Source organism: Anomaloglossus baeobatrachus, chromosome 5 (assembly GCF_048569485.1).
Source record: "Anomaloglossus baeobatrachus isolate aAnoBae1 chromosome 5, aAnoBae1.hap1, whole genome shotgun sequence".
NCBI lineage: Eukaryota > Metazoa > Chordata > Amphibia > Anura > Aromobatidae > Anomaloglossus > Anomaloglossus baeobatrachus.
In genome coordinates this window covers 505,408,028-505,428,392 of record NC_134357.1, presented here as the reverse complement: position 1 = coordinate 505,428,392, position 20,365 = coordinate 505,408,028, and the positions used below count along the sequence as shown (strand labels likewise).

The 20,365-nt window shown below is 46.7% G+C and overlaps 1 protein-coding gene across 1 annotated transcript in view; it reads right to left on the bottom strand.

Annotated features, from left to right (window-relative positions):
- LOC142312846 (uncharacterized) overlaps window positions 1-20,365 on the bottom strand; it is a 102,924-nt gene that overhangs the window by 69,385 nt on the left and 13,174 nt on the right. The window contains exons 5-7 of the mRNA XM_075351833.1: window positions 19,597-19,687; window positions 12,113-13,280; window positions 8,279-8,363 (exon numbers count right to left, since the gene is read on the bottom strand). Of these exons, the coding sequence (XP_075207948.1) occupies window positions 8,279-8,363; window positions 12,113-13,280; window positions 19,597-19,687 (1,344 nt within the window). The remainder of the gene's footprint in view (window positions 1-8,278; window positions 8,364-12,112; window positions 13,281-19,596; window positions 19,688-20,365) is intronic.

Here is a 20,365-nt window from a genome sequence, read left to right as displayed (position 1 = left end):
AGGTGAGTGCGGCTGAAGAGAAAGCCCTGCCTGTTAGCATGTCACAGAGGAGCATGGGCGGAGACATGTGCTGAATGGTTGTGAGCCAGAAGAGGCCCCACCCTAGAGGGTGTGGCCAGGAAAATAGAGACGCCCCCAGCAGCGCAGACTGGCGCTATTTCTGAAGCGAGCGCTGAAGAAAATGGCGCCTGATAAGAGCATGGAGCGATTCCTTGCACACGACAGCCGCCGGGACGGGCTCCACTCTCGCGGTGGCTGCAGCCGATGCAGCTGTCAGGACTGGGTGGCTCCGCTATCCACTGGTGGGGGAGCTTCGGTCGGGAGGCCTGTTGGAACCAGAGGTCCTCCAACTGGTCTGTTATGACCATGGTCTGTGTGATTCCCTAAGTGGGATTTCTAAGTGGGCAATCGGAAATATTCCAGAAGTGACCAGAAGGTGAGCGATACCTCTTTCACTGTGTCTTTTGCTTGCATTTTTCCCTCTTTTTTTTTTTTTTTTCCCCTTATTCACATTTGTAAACTTTATTCTCACTATGTTCACCTATGTCCTCACAGTCTTTGCTCCACTCCTCCTCACTCTCCTTCGCTATCCCCAAACCCCAACAAATATTTATCTCCCCTTCACTCTTACCTCCCCACCTGTCCACATCTACTGACCTGCTCCTAAATCTCAGATCTCTCTTAATAACACGCAGACCATGCCGTCCACTCTCCTGCTCCCACCTGCTCTCCCTTTCTCTACTTCTCCTCACTGCTGTTGACATATCTCCCAATCCTGGACCCCCACAGATGAGACACTCCTCTTTATCACCCTACCTATCGCTCCCCACCTAGTAGTAACTACCGCAACCTCTCCAATATAAAATCCATTCCCCTCTCACCCACTCCGCCGCCCCCTCTCTCTGGAGCACTCTGGAATGCCCGTTCTGTCTGTAATAAACTGCACGTCATTCATAATCTCTTTACCTCTAGCAATCTATCTTTTCTGGGCCTCACCGAAACATGGCCGGCACCCTCCAACACTGCCTCCCCTGCTGCGCTGTGCTACGGTGGCCTCCACTTCACCCACACTCCTCACCCTGGCAATAGACAGGGTGGAGGAGTGGGCGTCCTTCTTTCTAACAACTGCAGCTTCAACCCAATCCCACCTCTATCCTTCCTTGTCCTGCCTTCCTTTGAAGTGCACTCTGTCCGCATCTATTCTCCCTCCAACCTCCAAGTGGCCGTGATATACAGACCCCCGGGCCCAACCACTGCCTTTATCGACCAGTTCTCTGCCTGGCTTCTACACTTTCTCTCTGCTGACATTCCCACTATCATCATGGGTGACTTCAACATCCCCACTGAAACCCGCCAGTCAGCAGCCTCCAAACTCCTCTCCCTCGCTTCATCTTTTGGTCTAACTCAGTGGTCCGCCTCTGCCACCCATAAATATGGACACACACTAGACCTTATCTTCACCGTCTCTGCTCTCTATCTAACGTCACAACTGTACCGCCCCGCGAGCTCGGCTGCGACCGCTGAGCCGCTCGGATCCCTGCTCACTGCGGGTGGTGGCTCGAGCCTCTCACGGACCCAGGGGTCACGTCGCTCTGCAAGGGAGTTGGCGCTACATGCAGGGACTTGGGTGAGGAGTTCCACGGCTGGGGCCACGGTTGGTTGGTTTGGATTGTAAGTTCATGACGCCACCCACAGGTTGTGGTGATTGTAGACACCACCGCTGCGGTGAAGGTATGGCGGCTCCCGGGAGCGGTGTAATGGTGCAGCTAGGTGTTGACCCCTCCGTGGGTAGGGGATGTTGGTCCTGGGGCCAGGTTGGCGAGGGCCGGGGTGCAGGGTGGAGTGTTGCAGTGCGGTGCCTGATGGCACTGGTGTACTCATGCTGACACAATACACTCGAGTCTCTGGTAAACCAAACGGGGTGATGAACGGGGCCCGCAGCCGACTGCAGCTTCTCCCGGAATAGGTTGGTGGTTTCCGCCTTTCTCCTGCACCTCTGTGTGTAAATGTTTGACTCCTATACCTAGACACCGGTAGTCCGCTCCCTGACTTGTATATGCCGTAGGAGCCCATTTGCCCGCAGACGCTGGCCCTTTGGGTCTCTATGCCTTGGCGGTGGCTTTACCCTGTATGGTTGGGTTGTTGTCTTCTAACGGGGCTTGTGTGGGATAGGTCCTAAAGTCCAGTCCACAATCAGTTGATTTGACTCGGCCCTGTCGGTTCAGGGCTTTGTACTGGGTCTGAGTACCTCTCCTGGTGCTCCGGTTTCTAATCGGTTCCCTGGTTCGGTACCGGCGGGCCACCGCCTGACCCCGGTCCCTACGGTTCCACCGGCTGTAATCCCAGCTCCTGCAGGTGGCCACCACCATCTGCCTTCTTGCCAATGGTGACTGGGCTCCGACCCAGCCACCTGGTAGTCTCTTGGCAGGCCTGGACACAGGACTGCCCGTGAACTTGACTACTCTCCACTCTGCACTTCAACTTGTGTGTGTGTTTTCCCACCTCCAGGCCTGTGAACTCCTCAGTGGGAGGAGCCAACCACATGGCTCCGCCCCCTGGTGTGGACATCAAACGTGGAGGGTGGTGACAAGGTTTTTAGTTTGACTGGTGTCACCTAATCGGGAGGGGGGTGTGGTGTTGTGTGTGACTACCTGGGACAACCTGACTAGTCCAGGGCGTCACACAACCTCCCCTTTCCCCTTATCCGACCACCATCTACTGACCTTTTCAGCTCTGTCCTCCTCACCTGCCCCCCCCGTCCAGCAACTAGCACACCCCCGCAGAAACCTTGCACACATCAACATACACACCCTTTCTGATTCTATCCTACCTCTGTCCTCCATATCTCCACGACACAAACAGTGCTACCAGTTTTTACAACGCCACACTCACATCAGCTATTGATTCAGTCGCTCCCCTTGTACACGGCAGAGTGAAACGAATCAATAGACAGCCCTGGCACAACAGCCTCACTAAAAAACTATGGCAAGTGTCTAGGGCTGCAAAGCGGCGCTGGAAGAAAACGCACTCCCAGGAAGACTTCACCACATTCAAAAATGCAATTCACACATTTCGCTTGGCCCTCACCTCCGCTAAACAGGATTACTTCAGAAACCTCATATCCTCTTTAACACACAACCCCAAACAGCTATTTAATACTTTTTACCTCCCTCCTTCGCCCACCGCTGCCCCCTCCAATCTCCCTCATCTCCGCAGAAGAATTTGCTACACATTTCAAAGACAAGATAGACCAAACCAGACCAGTCTTTTCTGCTCAACCACCACAACCCCCTCATATAACAGACCACTTCCCCTCCCCCATAAAATTCCTCCCCACCATCACCGAAGGAGAACTTGCGCATCTTCTCTCAAAAGCGCACCTCACAACCTGCGCACTTGACCCCATCCCACCTCCTCCCCAACCTCACCGCTATGCTTATTCCAGCCTTAACCCATCTCTTCAACCTATCTTTAACAACTGGTACCTTCCCTTCTGCCTTTAAACGTGCAACAGTCACACCCATCCTAAAGAAACCTTCCCTTGACCCAACCTCTGATGCCAGCTATCGCCCCATATCACTACTCCCATTCGCCTCAAAAACTCCTGGAACAGCATGTCCATGCTGAACTTTCCTCCCACCTCTCCTCTAAGGGGTACTTTGCATGCTGCGACATTGCAAGCCGATGCTGCGATGTCGAGCACGATAGTACCCGCCCCCGTCGCAGGTGCGATATTTTGTGATAGCTGCCGTAGCGATAACATGCACTCACCTGCCCTGCGACGTCGCTCTGGCCGGCGAACCGCCTCCTTATTAAGGGGGCGGGTCATGCAGCGTCACAGCGACGTCACACGGCAGGTGGCCAATAAAAGCGGAGGGGCAGAGATGAGCAGGATGTAAACATCCCGCCCACCTCCTTCCTTCCGCATTGCAGCCGGGACGCAGGTAGGAGATGTTCCTCGCTCCTGCGGCTTCATACACAGCGATATGTGCGGCCGCAGGAACGAGGAACAACATCGTACCTGTCGCTGCACCGGCTTTATGGAAATGTCGGACCCTACACCGATGATACGATAACGACGCTTTTGCACTCGTTAATTGTATCAAAAAGGATTTGCACACTAGGATATCAACTGCGACGCCGGATGTGCGTCACTTTCGATTTGACCCCACCGACATCGCACCTGCGATGTCGTAGTGTGCAAAGCCCCCCTAACTCTCTCTTTGACAACCTACAGTTCGGCTTCTGTCCACATCATTCCACTGAAACTGCCCTGACTAAAATCACAAATGACTTACTGCCAAAGCTAACAACCACTTCTCTATACTCCTACTTCTAGACCTGTCCTCAGCCTTTGACACTGTCGACCACTCCCTGCTACTACAGATCCTCTCTTCCCTTGGTGTCAGAAACCTCGCCCTCTCTTGGATCTCTTCATACCTCTCCAACCGCACTTTTAGTGCTTCCCACTCCCACACAGCCTCTTCATCCCGCCATCTCTCTGTTGGCGTCCCTCAAGGCTCTGTCCTGAGACCCTTACTCTTTTCCATCTATACATTTGGCCTGGGACAACTCATAATGTCCCACGGCTTCCAGTACCACCTATATGCCGATGACACTCAGATCTACCTCTCTGGTCCAGATGTCACTTCTCTGCTGTCCAGAATCCCAGAGTGTCTATCAGCTATATCTTCCTTCTTTTCCTCTTGCTTCCTAAAGCTCAATGTGGCCAAAACTGAACTGATCATCTTTCCTCCATCTCACCTACACTCTCTACCTGATCTACCTATTACAATAAATAACATCACGCTCTCCCCAGCACACAAAGTTCGGTGCCTCGGAGTGACCTTTGACTCTGCCTTGTCCTTCATACCACACATCCAATCCCTGACCACCTCCTGCCGTCTTCAACTCAAAAATATTTCCAGAATCCGCCCTTTCCTCAATTCCCAATCTACAAAAATGCTAGTGCATGCCCTCATAATGTCCCGCCTCGGCTACTGCAACATCCTCCTCTGTGGTCTCCCTGCTTACACGCTCGCCCCTCTCCAGTCCATCCTTAATTCTGCTGCCCGAATGATCCACCTCTCTCCTCAATACTACCCCGCTTCTCCTCTCTGCAAATCCCTCCATTGGCTCCCAATCTTCCACCGTATCCAATTCAAATTACTAACACTGACCTGCAAAGCCATCCATAATCTATCTCCTCCGTATATCTCTGAACTAATTTCTCACTACTCTCCAAAACACAATCTCCGATCCTCCCAAGATCTCCTCCTCTCCTCCTTTCTCATTGGCTCCTCACACAACCGACTAAAAGACTTCTCCCGAGCATCCCCAGTCTCCTGGAACTCGCTGCCTCAACATGTCAGACTATCTACTACACTTGCAAACTTCAAACAGAACTTGAAAACTCATCTGTTCAGAAATGCCTATAACCTTCAATGACCTCACTGCTTCACCACCACCACCACAGCTGCCGCCCCTCCATCGTGCGGAGCTGCCGACCCACCACCGTGCGGAGCTGCCGCCCCACCACCGTGCGGAGCTGCCGCCCAACCTACACCCCACCTACTGTCTCCTCCACAAAATCCTATAGAACGTAAGCCCGCAAGGGCAGGCAGGGCCCATTTCCCTCTATACTAGTCTGTCTATTGTAACTTGTATATGTATTCTGTATGTAACCCCCTTCTCATGTACAGCACCATGGAATCAATGGTGCTCTATAAATAAATAATAATAATGAGACCTGCACTCAATACCTGGACTGGCGACTGCAGTGACTGCTCCCAGAGAGCTGAGGCACTATGGCCAGGACAAGCAGTCGAAGTCTGCACCAACCGTGAGTACCGTGTGTAATCCCAAGGAAGTGCCAGCTGTGCTAAAAGTGACCCAGGGTGCCCACTCAGCTGTGTATGTGAAGGTGGCCAAGTTACCTGGGTCTGAAGCCGACCAAAAGTGTTGAAGTGATTGTGAGAGGAGCTGAGCGCCACAACACCCCCCTCTTGTGATGGTTGCACTTATTCCTGCAGGATTGTTCTGCGTTCCGTTAGGGGGCGGGGGGGCGAGTCGGGAGATCCAGCACCCCTTTCAGCTTGGCCAGAAGCTGCCAAAGATATTTTGTTTGTCCCCCCCCCCCCTCCCAAGTTGTCTTGCACACGTTGAGCACCTTCCTACTGGATCATAGGACTGCGAGAGGGCTGTAAGCTCTTCGTCATGGGCTCTGTCCTTGCCCATGGATTTCCCACACTGCCCTCTCCACCATGGACACTGCCCTGTTGCCCCAGGAACAATGGACTTTGCCCATGGAGTCTGCCCCTTGCCCACTGTCCCCAGGACTTGTACTTGGGCAGTGTTGTGCAAAAAAAGGACTGTGAACTATACAAAGGGGAGGAAAGAAATGGAAGATCTGAGGTGTCCGTCGAGTCAAGGACTGGTGCACGGGCAGATGTGTGGACTCTGGCCGAAGGGCCATGTCAAAAGAACTGAACTCTATGTTTCTGTGGTCCCAACTGAGTTGGACCAGAATTAGTAGGGCCTGCAAAGAAAAGAAACGGACTTTAAAGTCTGATGTGCAATGTAAATATTAAAGTGCATGCTGCAGCGAGACTGGACTGGGAATTCCTTAGGCAGCAAGCAGGAATAGTCGAGGTGGTAGGCAGGAACAATATGAATGTACACTGTGCCATGAACATAGTTGCTCAAAGATGCTATGCCTCATATACTGTGAAGATATATGATGAAACAGGAATGTTGAGTAAAGTTCTAGTTGAAGAGAAGTGTTTGGTGTCCGCTGAATTTTGTGCGACTACAGAAGCTGAAGAATGGAAGCCAGCTGCAGCCAGCAGCTTAAAATTGGCCAAGGAGATGGAGACAGCGGAGGTTTCTGGCCAATGTGTGAGTACCATGCACCACATTTTTCCAAAAATCATCTTCTATAACAAGCTATAACAAGCCTGAAGAAGAGACCTGAGAGGCTCGAAAGCTTGCTATTATTACCATCTTTTCAGTTAGCCATTAAAAGGTATCAACCACTGAGGACTTCAGTTCTTTTAAATAATTTTTTATCTCTACTGGCTAACACGGTACAAAGATATATTTTACCTGTAACATAAGCAGTTATGTTTCATGCTCTGCAGACAACAGCTGAGAATGCAAATGCTCAAGATCAAATCCTGAGGATGGCTTTTGGGGACAAAGAGGCATCATAGCAGCCGAGGAAATAATGCACATCAGAGCAGTCTAAAAGCATTTATATACAGAGCGAGAGAAAATAAAAAGGTATCTTTGGTGGTATACAGGGGGAGTTAGGGATGACGGACACATTTGTGTAATGCAGTACAGGTGCTCAGAAAGGTGGTGGCATTGGTTCAAACACTAGAAAACTGGTGACTGGTTCCCTTTAAATATTTCTTGACGTTACTCACCCTCTCCATATATTTCTTTCGGTGTAAAGCCTGCTTTACACGGTACGATCGATCGTACCCGCCCCTGTCGTTTGTGCGTCACGGGCAATTAGTTGCCCGTGGCGCACAAAATCGTTAACCCCCGTCACACGGACTTACCTGCTGTGCGACGTCACTGTGGGCGGCGAACATCCTCTTCCTGAAGGGGGAGGGACGTTCGGCGTCACAGCGATGTCACACAGCGGCCGGCCAATAGAAGCGGAGGGGCGGAGATGAGCAGGATGTAAACATAGCCGGCGGGTGTTGCGGGACGGAGGTAAGCTGCTGTTCATCGTTCCCGGGGTGTCACACGGAGCGGCATGTGCTACCCCGGGAACGATGAGCAACCGGCGCCATTTTAATTAAACGAGATTATGAAACCGAGCGACGAGTACACGACACGATTTGTGAGCGATACTGCGTCGCTCGGAGGTTTCACACAGCCCGACGTCGCAAGCGATGCCGGATGTGCGTCACAAAAACCGTGACCCCGACGATTTATCACACGATAGATCGTCTCGTGTAAAGCACCCTTAAGACTTTGTGAAACATCTACAGAAGAAATTACTTCAATGCTTTTGTGACGCAGCCAATTTCAGTTTTAGCTTTTTCCTTCCTCCTCACCCTTCTTTCCACGGCCATAACTTTTTTTTTTTTCTGGTCACAGACGTATGAGGGTTTGTTTTTTGTGGGACAAGTTGTACATTAGAATGGCACCATTCATTTTAACACGTAGTATACTAGAAAATGGGAAACAAATTTCCAAGTGCGGTTAAATCGTGAAAAAAATAAAATTCTGACATTGTTTGTTGGGAATTATTTTTATGACGTACACTACGTGGTAAAAGGGACCTGGCGATAGGATTCTCCTCATCAACACGATTATGGTGATACCAAACATTCCACTCCAAAATCATACTGATAGGAAATTTAGAGTGTGAGGACAGTGATGATCACATCTGTAAAATGCTGAGGAATTAATATCGCTATATAAGTGAGCAAAATAAATAAAAGATAAAGAAATCCTTTTTTTTTAAGTTTTCACTGTTTTATTAGTCTCTTTACGGACCTATAACCTGTGATCGTTGGATAGTTTCTCCTGTATACACAAATGCCATGGTAAAAAAATCAGTCTCCTTTGAAGCTTAGCCACAGACTGGGTTTCAAGAAGCTCTATAACGCCAAGCACGGAGATCTTCAGCAAACCCTTGGCAGTCTTAGCAAGCCAGTGGCGACCTGGGAACACATCACAAGCGTGACGATGGGCACATAAAATGGTGCACACTAAGGGGTACTTTGTAGCGATGTCGAGCGCGATAGTGCCCGCCCCCGTCGCACATGCTATATCTTGTGATAGCTGCCGTAGCAAAAATTATCGCTACGGCAGCTTCACATGCACTTACCTGCCCTGTGACGTCACTCTGGCCGGCGAACCGCCTCCTTTCTAAGGGGGCGGGTCGTGCGGCGTCACAGCGGTGTCACATGGCAGGCGGCCAATAGAAGCAGAGGGCGGAGATGAGCAGTACGTAAACATCCCGCCCACCTCCTTCCTTCCTCATTGCAGGCGGGACGCAGGTAAGATGTTCCTCGCTCCTGTGGCTTCATACACAGCGATGTGTGCTGCCGCAGGAACGAGGAACATCATCGTACCTGTCGCTGCAGCGACATTATGGAAATGCATGACACTACACCGATCATACAATTTCGACACTTTTGCGCTCGTTAATCGTAGTAAAAAGGATTCACATACTCCGATGTCGACAACGACGCCGGATGTGCGTCACTTTCGATTTGACCCCACTGACATCGCAGCTGCGATATCGTAGTGTGCAAAGTACCCCTAAGAGTTTTACAGAGGCAATTAGCAAGTTAGAGGCAGGTCCTGGCTGTAACACACCGTCATTACCTGCAGAGTATGGAGCAAACTCACCCTGTGACACTGCTGCATACACCTGCTTCTGATTAGAGCTGCACGTGTACAGCGGATGTCTTGTAGGGGTTATAGGGGTCGTCCACTACTTGGACAACACCTTCTCAAGCACTGTTTCCCCCAAGTAAAATGGCTAGAGCTCTACTCCCCTCTGTTGCGGGCTGCTCTCTCACATTTTGTGGATGTCACATATGAAAGAGAGAAGAGTGAAGCAGCCACTTATTAGGATTGTGTAACATAATAATGTACCACGAGCCCCAGGACAGCCAGGACCAGCACGGCTCACCAGAGGTGAATATAGTTGCTATTATTTTACTTGGGGGAAACATAGTGATTGATAGGGAGTTGTCTGAGTGGTGGACAACCCATTTAACAAAGGGCTCCCTCTATATAATATTCTTATATGGTTTCATATCCATGGCTCAAAGCCAAGATTTTAGTATGTAAATAATAAAGAAATATAGTTCAAAACACAAGGGTATAAGTTTTAAAACCTCATGTCTAGGTCTAGTAATGATTGGTAGCAAGTTTGAAAATGGGTTACCTACGTCTTTAGTAGTTGGTTGTATAAGATGGGGGTTGAGTTCCTACCCCTGAAGACACCAAATCTGTTCTTAAATATATATGCGTGATCAGATATAAAATAAAGGTATGTAAGAAAGTAATGTAAAGTATAGGAATGCATAAGATGTATTGTAATATATAGATGTATCAGTGCTGGTAGTAATAGAAGGTTATAACATAGGATGTTGATAAGATAAGTTGCCCAGCAACCGACTTCAGGGCAAGTGACAGTTTGTAGTTGTGATTAGCCCATTGCGGGGGAGGAGCTACTGCTGATGGAGAGACAGTCTCCATTTTAGAGTTCAGTTGGAAAACGACTAGAGTTAAGAGCGGATGTACGGGTCCGTCAGGTCATTTTAGTCGCATTCTTTGGGTGACTGTAGAGGCTGCAAAGTCGAGATTGAACGAGAGTAGTGTGAAAAAATATATGGACACATGGAGAGTGGTTGTAACCCAAAATGAAAACCAGTAGAAAAATCTAGGACTGTTTGAAGGCTGTAGCACCTCTTGTGGGTAGCGACTGGAGTTGCACGCGAGACGAATATGAAGTCTAGTGTGGCAGATCCGAGAGCATCACTACTCCCTATTGCTGAGAGGATGTGGAACTGTACGAGAACTAGATTGACTTTCAAAGACAGTTCAGTTGTGCTAGGTCGAACTGTGGCAGAAAGACTGGGAACATCCACAATAATAACAGCTGAGGTTAACTCAGAGGAAATGTGTCTGTTGGTGTTTGATACTAATGAAACATACTATGACATTTCTGCCTGCTACTTCTTTTAAAGTTGCCTTCCAGAGACTGTTTAGTAAAGAACTGATGTGTAATAAGAACTATCAGTCTCCATCTCCGCCATGATCCGGTCCTGGCCTGCCCAAGACAATGGCGAGAAGCAGCCTCCTGAAAGATATGAAAAAACCGCACTTATCCATACACCCAGCCATGACCACAACACTTTTCCAGTGGGGCTGGGGCGCCTACTGCAAGGAATCCCTCACCCGTGACTACCGCCCCATGCCCCTGCTTTACATTTGGACACTAAAGGAGGCTTTACACGCTACGACATCGCTAATGCAAACTCGTTGGGGTCACGGAATTGGTGACGCACATCCGGCCGCATTAGCGATGCCATTGCGTGTGACACCTATGAGCGATTTTGTATCGTTGCAAAAACGTGCAAAATGGCTCATCGGTGACATGGGGGTCCATTCTCAAAAATCGTTACTGCAGCAGTAACGGAGGTTGTTCCTCGTTCCTGCGGCAGCACACATTGCTCCGTGTGACACCGCAGGAACGAGGAACCTCACCTTACCTGCCTCCCGGCCGCTAAGCGGAAGGAAGGAGGTGGGCGGGATGTTACGTCTCACTCATCTCCGCCCCTCCGCTGCTATTAGGCGGCGATTCAGTGACGCAGCTGTGACGTCGCTGTGACGCTGAACGAACCGCCCCCTTATAAAGGAGGCGGTTCGCCGGTCACAGCGGCATCGCCGGGCAGGTAAGTAGTGTGACGGGTCTGGGCGATGTTGTGCGGCACGGGCAGCGATTTGCCCGTGTCGCACAACAGATGGGGGCGGGTACCCACGCTAGCGATATCGGTACCGATATCGCAGCGTGTAAAGCAGCCTTAAGGAGCATCACTAGTTTTGTAAAATGCATCTCTCTCATCCTTTTTCATAACCAAACTAAGTAATTGTTTTCTTTAGAATGAGTAGTTTGAAGGAGTTTCCAATTCAGACTTTGGATTTAAGACCACATAATTTCTATGAGCTCTACTGGTCACATTAAATTATCAAGTCACCCTATTAATTAGATGAGACAAGCAGGGTATTATGATTACCTTACCAACTGTCCTGATCATTTACAGCAGCATCTCTCCATTGACAATGTCAAATAAGATGGTAAAAAGCATTACTAGACAAACTTTATAAGCTTCAGTTATAATGTAAATTTTACCCATTGTTCATATATAAGTGTATATATATATATATATATATGTATATTATTTGTATAGTAATTACTTTTCAATAACAAAATGGCCATTGGTAATTGTTTACAGTTACATATAATCATTTAATGCTCTGAATTATTTTCCCTTTCTTTTGGAGACTTTACCATAACTTAACATATTTTTTCTTTTACATTTTGTCAATAAAACAATTAAGAAAAATTGGCTACTTTCCTGTGTGAGTTGTCAGGTGTGTAAGAAGATGTGTTTTCATATTAAAACATTTCCCACATTCTGAACATGAATATGGCTTTTGCCCTGTGTGAATTCTTTGATGCACAATTAAATCTGATTTTCGTTTAGAAGATTTCCCACATTCAGGGCATGAAAACGCCTTGTTGCCTGAGTGACTTATCTGATGTGCTACCAGACGTGATTTATCTACAAAACATTTCCCACATTCTGAGCAGGAAAATGGCTTCTCCCCGGTGTGATATCTTTGATGTTTAACAAGAATTGATTTCTTTGTAAACGATTTCCCACAATCTAAACAAAAAAATGGTTTCTCCCCTGTGTGAATTCTCTGATGAGTTCCAAGTGTAAATTTATCACTATAACATTTCCCACATTCTGGACATGAAAACCTCTTCTCTCCTGTGTGAATTCTCAGATGTCTAACAAGAGTTTTTTTCTGATTAAAACATTTTCCACATTCTGAACAAGAAAACGGCTTCTCCCCTGTGTGATATCTTTGATGTTTAATAAGTCTCAATTTCTCACTATAATGCTGTCCACATTCTGAACATGAATATGGCTTCTCTACTGTGTGAGTTCTCCGATGCGCAACCATATATGATTTTGCTGTAAAACATTTCCCGCATTCTAAACATGAAAACGGCTTCTCCCCTGTGTGAGTTCTCAGATGTGTAACAAGACTTCTTTTCTGATTAAAACATTTTCCACATTCTGAACATGAAAATTGCATCTCCCCTGTGTGAATTCTCTGATGATTTAACAGTTTAGATCTCTTGCTATAACATTTCCCACATTGTGAACATGGAAACAGCTTCTCCCCTGTGTGAATTCTCAGATGTGCAACAAGACTTGCTTTCAGATTAAAGCATTTTCCACATTCTGAACATGAAAATGGTTTCTCCTCTTTGTTAGCTATTTCATGCTCATCAGCCCTTCTGTGACTGTTTGTTTTAATATTTGTATTTGATGAATCCGAAAAATGGACCTGTTGAAAAGGATCAGATGACATGTTTTTTCCGAGAAGGTCTTGAGGTGTATCTTGTAGAATGACATGTTTTTCACCAGTATCTGGTGTGATACCTAGATTATCTGCTGAAAATTCATAGAATATCTGACGTCCTTCTGAGCTCCTGGTACAGTCATCTGCCAAGAATAAAAATTATTTTATTATTTTTCAGTAACTTTGAATTGGAATTATATTATTATATACTTTATAGCATTTCCATACAAACTGTAATACAATGTAATTATTGACAGATTGGTATAATAGACCACAAAAGATGGAATGATAGATTATAGTGTAAGGGGTTTTTAATCAGTTTTATTAGGTGATTTCATCTCAGACATTCTCTGACAGGTACAAGTACTATAGCAAAGCACATTGGAGCAGACTGGTCATGTACACGTAAACCATGTCTTCGGAGTAAAAATAGGGATTTTTATATCTTTGTTTAATATAAACTAAGTTGCGGATACAAGAAAGGAGAACAAGTCCTCCATATTCGAACACACATTGGCTGAGTATATGAATATAGGAGCACTGGGAATCTGAAAACGTATTTGCAGTAGTTTCCTCTGAAAAAATAATAGCCCCTTATACTTGAAAGTTTGTAAATCCTTAAAATGTTTTCATATTTCTGGATAAATTTGAGCTAAAACTACATCAGATTTTCACACTATAAGTAGATAAAAAGAGACTTCTATTTGTACTATCTAGCAAGGCAGTTATGTAACATTTTTATTTCAGTCCTATCTTATGCACATTGCTGACTATTTTCAAACTACCAGGGTGGTAGGTGGACGTTTACTTTGTTCTCTGGAGAGATCTTCTTATACTAATAATAATAGTCTCCTATTTATTCATGAATTGGCTCTCCAAGTATGGGATGTGGAATTTGTACCTAGACATTGCATTTATGTTCTGTTCATTTCTTTGGTTTTGCTTACATGACCATAGTTGTTCTATGGTCTCGTGCAGATTTAAGCTTAATGCCAAGAGAAAGAGTGGCTACGTAGTCCTACACATGTAAGCACAGTGAAGACACCACTTTCTGTAAGAAATAATGCCATTTTCCAGCAAGGATGAGAACACACTATTATTTCTCAAAAATCTGTACAGTTCACTAAGTGATACATCAGCGACAGCACCAACAGCAACTTGACCAGGTTGGATTTGAGTTTGACTCACAAGTGGATGACTGGAAGTGTACGCCTGTTTCATTATCACGCAATTGTGCCCTCCCGTGCCAGCAGCCGGCGCTGCTCGGATCCGGATCTACGGTGCAACTCGAGGGATCCTGCCGGACCCGGGGTCGCGCGGACACTCCGACTAAAAGGGGACGTATATGTATGGGGATGGTATTAAACTGTTGTGACGCCACCCACGGTGTTTGGTGAGATGTGGCACCACCGCTGCTATTGTGGGACACCCAGGGCGATGGGATGGCAGCTTGTTGTTAACCCCTCCGTGGGTAGGGATGGTGGCCCCGGGACCCGGTGACTTGGTGCAGGGGACGGTGATGGCAGGGACCGGTGCGCCTGGTCAGACCAGGGAGTCTCAGCTCACTCACGTTTAAAGAAGTCAGACAAGTCCTTTGGTTAACCAAGGTGATGGTGGCCGGCCGCTGCGGCCGGTTGTATTCTGGTCCCCCACCCGGGCTGGTGGTCCGTATCTCTTCCCTCTGCACTGTGCTGTAGTGTTGTGGACTTCCCGGTCTGGAACTCGGGAGTCCGCTCCCGATAATACTGTTGGGAGCCGTGCCCGCTGACGCTGACCCGTGGGATCTACAGGCTCTGACGGATGCCCTATCCCTCTCTGTGGGTGGTTGTCTCTTTTCGGGACTTAGGTTGGGACAGGACCTATAATCCTGCCCTCAATCGGTTAATTAGCTAGGCCGTTGGTTCCGGTCCTGGCTTCAGGGTCAGAGTACCCCCTCTGTGCACTGTTTTTGGTCGGGTCTCCGGTGTCGGTACCGGCGGGCTCCAACCCTGTCCCGGTCCACCTCGGATCTGCCGAGCCGTCTTCCCGTCTCCTGCTAGCTACAAGCCCACCCCGTCTGCCACCTTGCCAATGTGTCCGGGCTCCGACCCTGACACCTGTTAGTTCAGCCTCAGGCCTATAGCAGAGGCCTGGACTTCACTCCACTCTCAACTCTCTACACTCTACTCTCAACTACTACTTTCCTGCCCCGGGCTCTCCAGACCCCTAGGTGGGCGTTTCCTTCCATCTGGGCCCGCGCACTGGTGTGCCTGTCTTTCCCTGGGGGAGGTGACTAGAGTTTTCTGGTTGGCTGTGTGTAACCTAGGTGATGGAAGGTGTTATGCGGGGGCCTATGTGTGACTACCTGCAGTGTCAGCGCGTCACACAATTAGGGATGGATATCTCACAGGTAAGATAGAAAAAGAGAAGTAAGAGTGTGAAAAACTGTAGTTGTGGATGATGCAAATGAAGACACCAACCACTTACTACTTGTGGATGCATCCCGGCTACCAAAAATACAAGTGCGAGGAGAATGTTGAAGGATAGATTGAGCCTTGCTCTTACAGCTGGTCAGCTTGCTTTTCCGAAATGAGTAGGTGGTGGTGCTGTAGGGGTGATGTCCCTACGAACGGTTAAGCACACTATGATTATAAGAGATAGTGCTCCCACTGTTTTCCATGTTTTGTGGACTAATCAGCTGATCTGTGCAGTTGGACTAACCCTACCCAAGAAGAGTGGGAAGCTGAGAAAGAGAGGGAAAATAACTTAGGGTGGGATTAGTAAAAGTCGAGTCTTCAGAGAGAGAGAAGACATACCTGAGAGACTATCCGAGAACGGCGGTTGGGAGACAGGCAAGGTGCTGGGCTGCGAGAGAGACTGCGAGCCGGACCATGAAGGAGCCCTAGTGTCCACTGATGGGGAAACTCCTGAGGTCAGCGATCCTACAGACGAAAAGAGACGCCATCCGGAGGAGACAAGTTCTCCGGTTCCATGAATGAGTAGAAGTTCCCCGCTGCCCTGGAAGGAGAGTGTGCACCAACAATCCACCCGAGCACCGGAGTACCGAGATACTTGGAGAGGACTTGGCCGTCCTTAGCAGTACCATGAGTCTTTTACTGATGTACACTGTCAATAAGGTTTAACGTAGGCATGGGTAGCGAGAACATGGTTGTCAGAACATGGCCAGTTAGTTGTGATCTTAGTGTAGTTTCCAGCTTATCTTGTTTATCAAAGTTTCCTGCTGTATTTGAGCCTGTAATAGCTGAGGCAATACAGTGTTGGTGCGGCCCAGCTAGAACCTGTAGAGTTTGTCACCTTTATTGTCACCATGCAAGACTTGCATTGCATCTTTATATCCTGTCCATTAATAAAGCTGTTACCCTATTTCTACACCCTCGTATCTTGTACCATAATTGAACTCTGCCCCATGGAGGTATTTTTGCCTCTGCTTCATTGCTTTTTGTGTTTATGAAGTTTTGTAGTTCCTAGTATTTTCTTGCCTGTAAAGCCACTTTTTTTATTCCTCCTGCAAAGCCTTCACATTACAAAATAACTCACCGCCAGTACAACCATGACCAAAGCTTTGAGGTGCTATTCAGCCTCCTCCAACAAGTTTTTGTTTCTCTTTTAAACTACCCTGTTCATTCCAATGGCCACTATTTATTTTACTATGAATTATTACTACACTATATTTGACAAAAGTTCATCTCTTCAACCTAAATTATTCTCCTTTCTCAAAAATATCATATGATAACATGCTAGGTAGGTTAATGTCCAAAAAGCCAGCAATTGCGAAATGCTGCTATATTAGTGTCGCATGGAGGTGTATCAAAATAAACTAGTATATGGGTGGACAAAAGCAGACATGCACAGTTAAATATCTGGATTTATTTTAAATTATTTGCCATTTCTTAAAATTCTCTACCCTTCTGAAAAAAGACAAATGCTAGGTAGGTACAGGTCAATTTTGTAACTACCATACATTAGTATTGGTGTGGCATATAATATATGTACCGTATATATAGAAATTGTGACATTATGTTCACCTGAAAAGGTTAGAGTATATTTTAGTATTTTTTGTACGTAGTGTATGTGATGTTTGACTAGTAAAAAAAGAATTGTGACACTAATACAACTTATTGAGGTAGATATCTGGATTTTGGTTAATTTTATTTAATTTTTTATTAGTTCCCCTTTCACAAAAATGAATACACAAGAAATAGAAAACTTCAGTACAGCCATTGGCTTTTGACAAGCACATTGTTTTTGACTGACACCAAGTTCAGATTTTATTTTCCTTGACAAATATCGTGTTGGCTTGCTGCTTTCTAATGCATTAAGGATTTAGAAATAAACTGTGTAATTCAAATAAAGCATGAAAAGATGCCAGACCAACTACACTATATCCCATATTAATCCTCACTGGCTCTGGCTCTGTTGGTGGCACCTCTCTTCTGTCTCACTCCACCTGTCAACTCAATCTCTAGATTATTCACAGAATACTAATGTTTCTGCTGTCTGAATCAGAGGTCACCGACATGAACAATCTTCAAAAGTATATTTAGAGACATCCACTGAGCACAGTAACCTGCGATGGGCCGTACTGGGAATAAAGAGTTATCGCATGTGCAGAAGCTCACACATGTGTTGTGGATACAGGGGAGAAAACTTCATACCAAATAGTGAAAAAAGCCTTTTTTAAGCACTAAGGGGCCAATTCATCAAAGTGTTTAGGCCAGATTTCTGCCACAAAACAATAGTCACAAATACTTTGCTCATTGAGGTGTCACAAAAATTTAGCAATTTTTGGCATTTTCACCCCAGTCCTAGCCAAGTCCACCAAAGTGGGTGAAGCATTAACGAAGGTAAATCCAACAAAAGTTATTCCACTGTAGTTCAACAACTTACACCTGTCAGAAATGTTGCTCCAGTCTTTCCCTAACTTAAGTTCTATTTCTGGCAGGGTGCACAGAGGCACCCACAATTGAAAAGATGTGAAAATTCACTAAATTTCAAGTATGTCTTAAAGGTGTTATCCGGCTTATTTTTCTTGTTTATTGGGCTATATAGGGGCATGTAGGTAGATACCAACTACTTACCTGACCTGCTGTCAGCACCTCTCCCCTGGCTCAGAGCGGTCATGTGATTTGATTTTGCTACTTCCTGTGATGTTCCGTGAACAAGGCAGGAGCTTATGCCCCGCCCTGTTGACGGGCATCACAGCTGTCGTCATGTTGCCGCTCTGCTGCTTAACTCAGCACAGGCACCATAAGTTAGTGGACAGGTACAGTGTGTTTAGACTCCGCCCCCTCCCACACATTCCATAGTCTCCCCCCCCCGTGCACAGCTGTGGGATGCCAGAAGTCGGAAACACTTTGACGATCACAATGCGAGGCACCCCGCTGTCCAATAAGAGGCAAGAAGACACTGCCAGCAAGAGGTCTGAAATTTGCGCAGAGCCCGTGATGTCAACACACATCACAGCTGCTGGACGTCCGCAATACTTAGCGTGAGAACGAAGCGGTCATGGAACTCAGTGAGGAGTGGTGATGTCCTGAATTCAGCTGAGTTCATTGGTGCCACTCATCATGCCAGCGGATGCTCATACACTGCTGTGTGAGCCCCTGCGGTGACGAGGGATGACCTCTTGAGGTTATCTCAGGTCACTCCAGTGGATATCACACTGGGCAGGTAAACACTGTTGCCCTTTGTTTCTGTGAATTTTTCTGAATTTTTTGTGGGAACATTTAATTCCTCTTTTTGTGGTTGAGTTCAGTGCTGAGGTAGATTACTGACAGGCAATGAGTGTGTAGTTGAAGGGGCCAGACACTAATGCCAGGAGGGGCCAGCTCTGACTATAAAGTTCGCCAAACAAGCACAGGAAGATGTCATGTTTGGTTGAGCCGCAGGAAAACAAAGTGGCTCCAGGGAATAAAGTGATAATTCAAAGTTAGAAACACAAAAACAAAAATATAGGGGTGTTTTAGATGACAATAGAGCACAGATTAGCTCAAAAAATTTGGGTGAATTTTGTGGTCTGACAACCTCTTTAATGAATTCAGCATATCGTACCCTATCACACTCCTCCATTAAGAAGAATGAGAATCACAGTGCCAGCATTAAAGAATCAGCCTCTAAATTTTAAAGTGGAAAATCCACATTAGGCCACGTGCACACTGAGTATTTGGTCAGTTTTATACTTCTGGGGTTTTTTTTCTGAAAAATACTGGAGTGGAACAGTTAGATGAAAAGTATAATAGAAACACGGGAACCTCTTTTGTATTTTTACCCAATCTTGGTTTAGCCTTACAAATACTGAGGTAAAAAAAACCTCAATAAATACTCAACGTGTGCACATGGCCGAAAAAAAACTACATGTGCACGCAACCCAAGAAAAAATGAACATCTACTTCTAATTATTCTATAAGCCATGACTGAGTAGAACCTGTGACTTCTCTACATTTAGTAGTCCCTACTCACCTGTGTGGTTATCTGTAGGAATCTTCTCTTTACACCGCTCATTACCCCTCACATATGTCTCTGTAGTATTAATATGGGTCAGATCTTCACCCTGAAACAAAGACTATAAAAGTCACAGACAGATGGAGCTGTTTGGATAATGATTTTTAAAACCAACAAAAAACAAACAACATATCAATAGGTTGTTCAATTGGTTCCTTTTTGCCACTTGCAGTCTCCATAACCAAAAAATTGTGAGAAGATCCAGACAACATCTAATGTCTATGATCAGCTTTATCCTGTCATCTCCTCCAAGCATAAATCATACACTGAATAGCCACAGTATTAGAGACACCCATCTAGTAGCACATTGGGCCTCCATTGGTCTTCAGAACTGCAGAAATTAATCACCTCAGATTCCACTAAGCGTTGAGAGTGTTTCCCAGGAATACTGGTCACTGCCAACAGGATAATTTTTTGCAGAGCTGACATTCTTTGAACAACCGCATCTATCTTGGCCCAGATATATTTTATAAGACTAAGGGGTACTTTGCACACTATGATATCGCAAGCCGATCACAGCTGCGATATCTTGTGATAACTGCTGTAGCGAAAATTATCGCTACGGCAGCTTCACATGCACTTACCTGCCCTGTGACGTCGCTCTGGCCGGCGAACCGCCTCCTTCCTAAGGGGGCGGTTCGTGCGGCGTCACAGCGACGTCACACGGCAGGCGGCCAGTAGAAGCAGGGGGGGCGGAGATGAGCGGGACTAAACATCCCGCCCACCT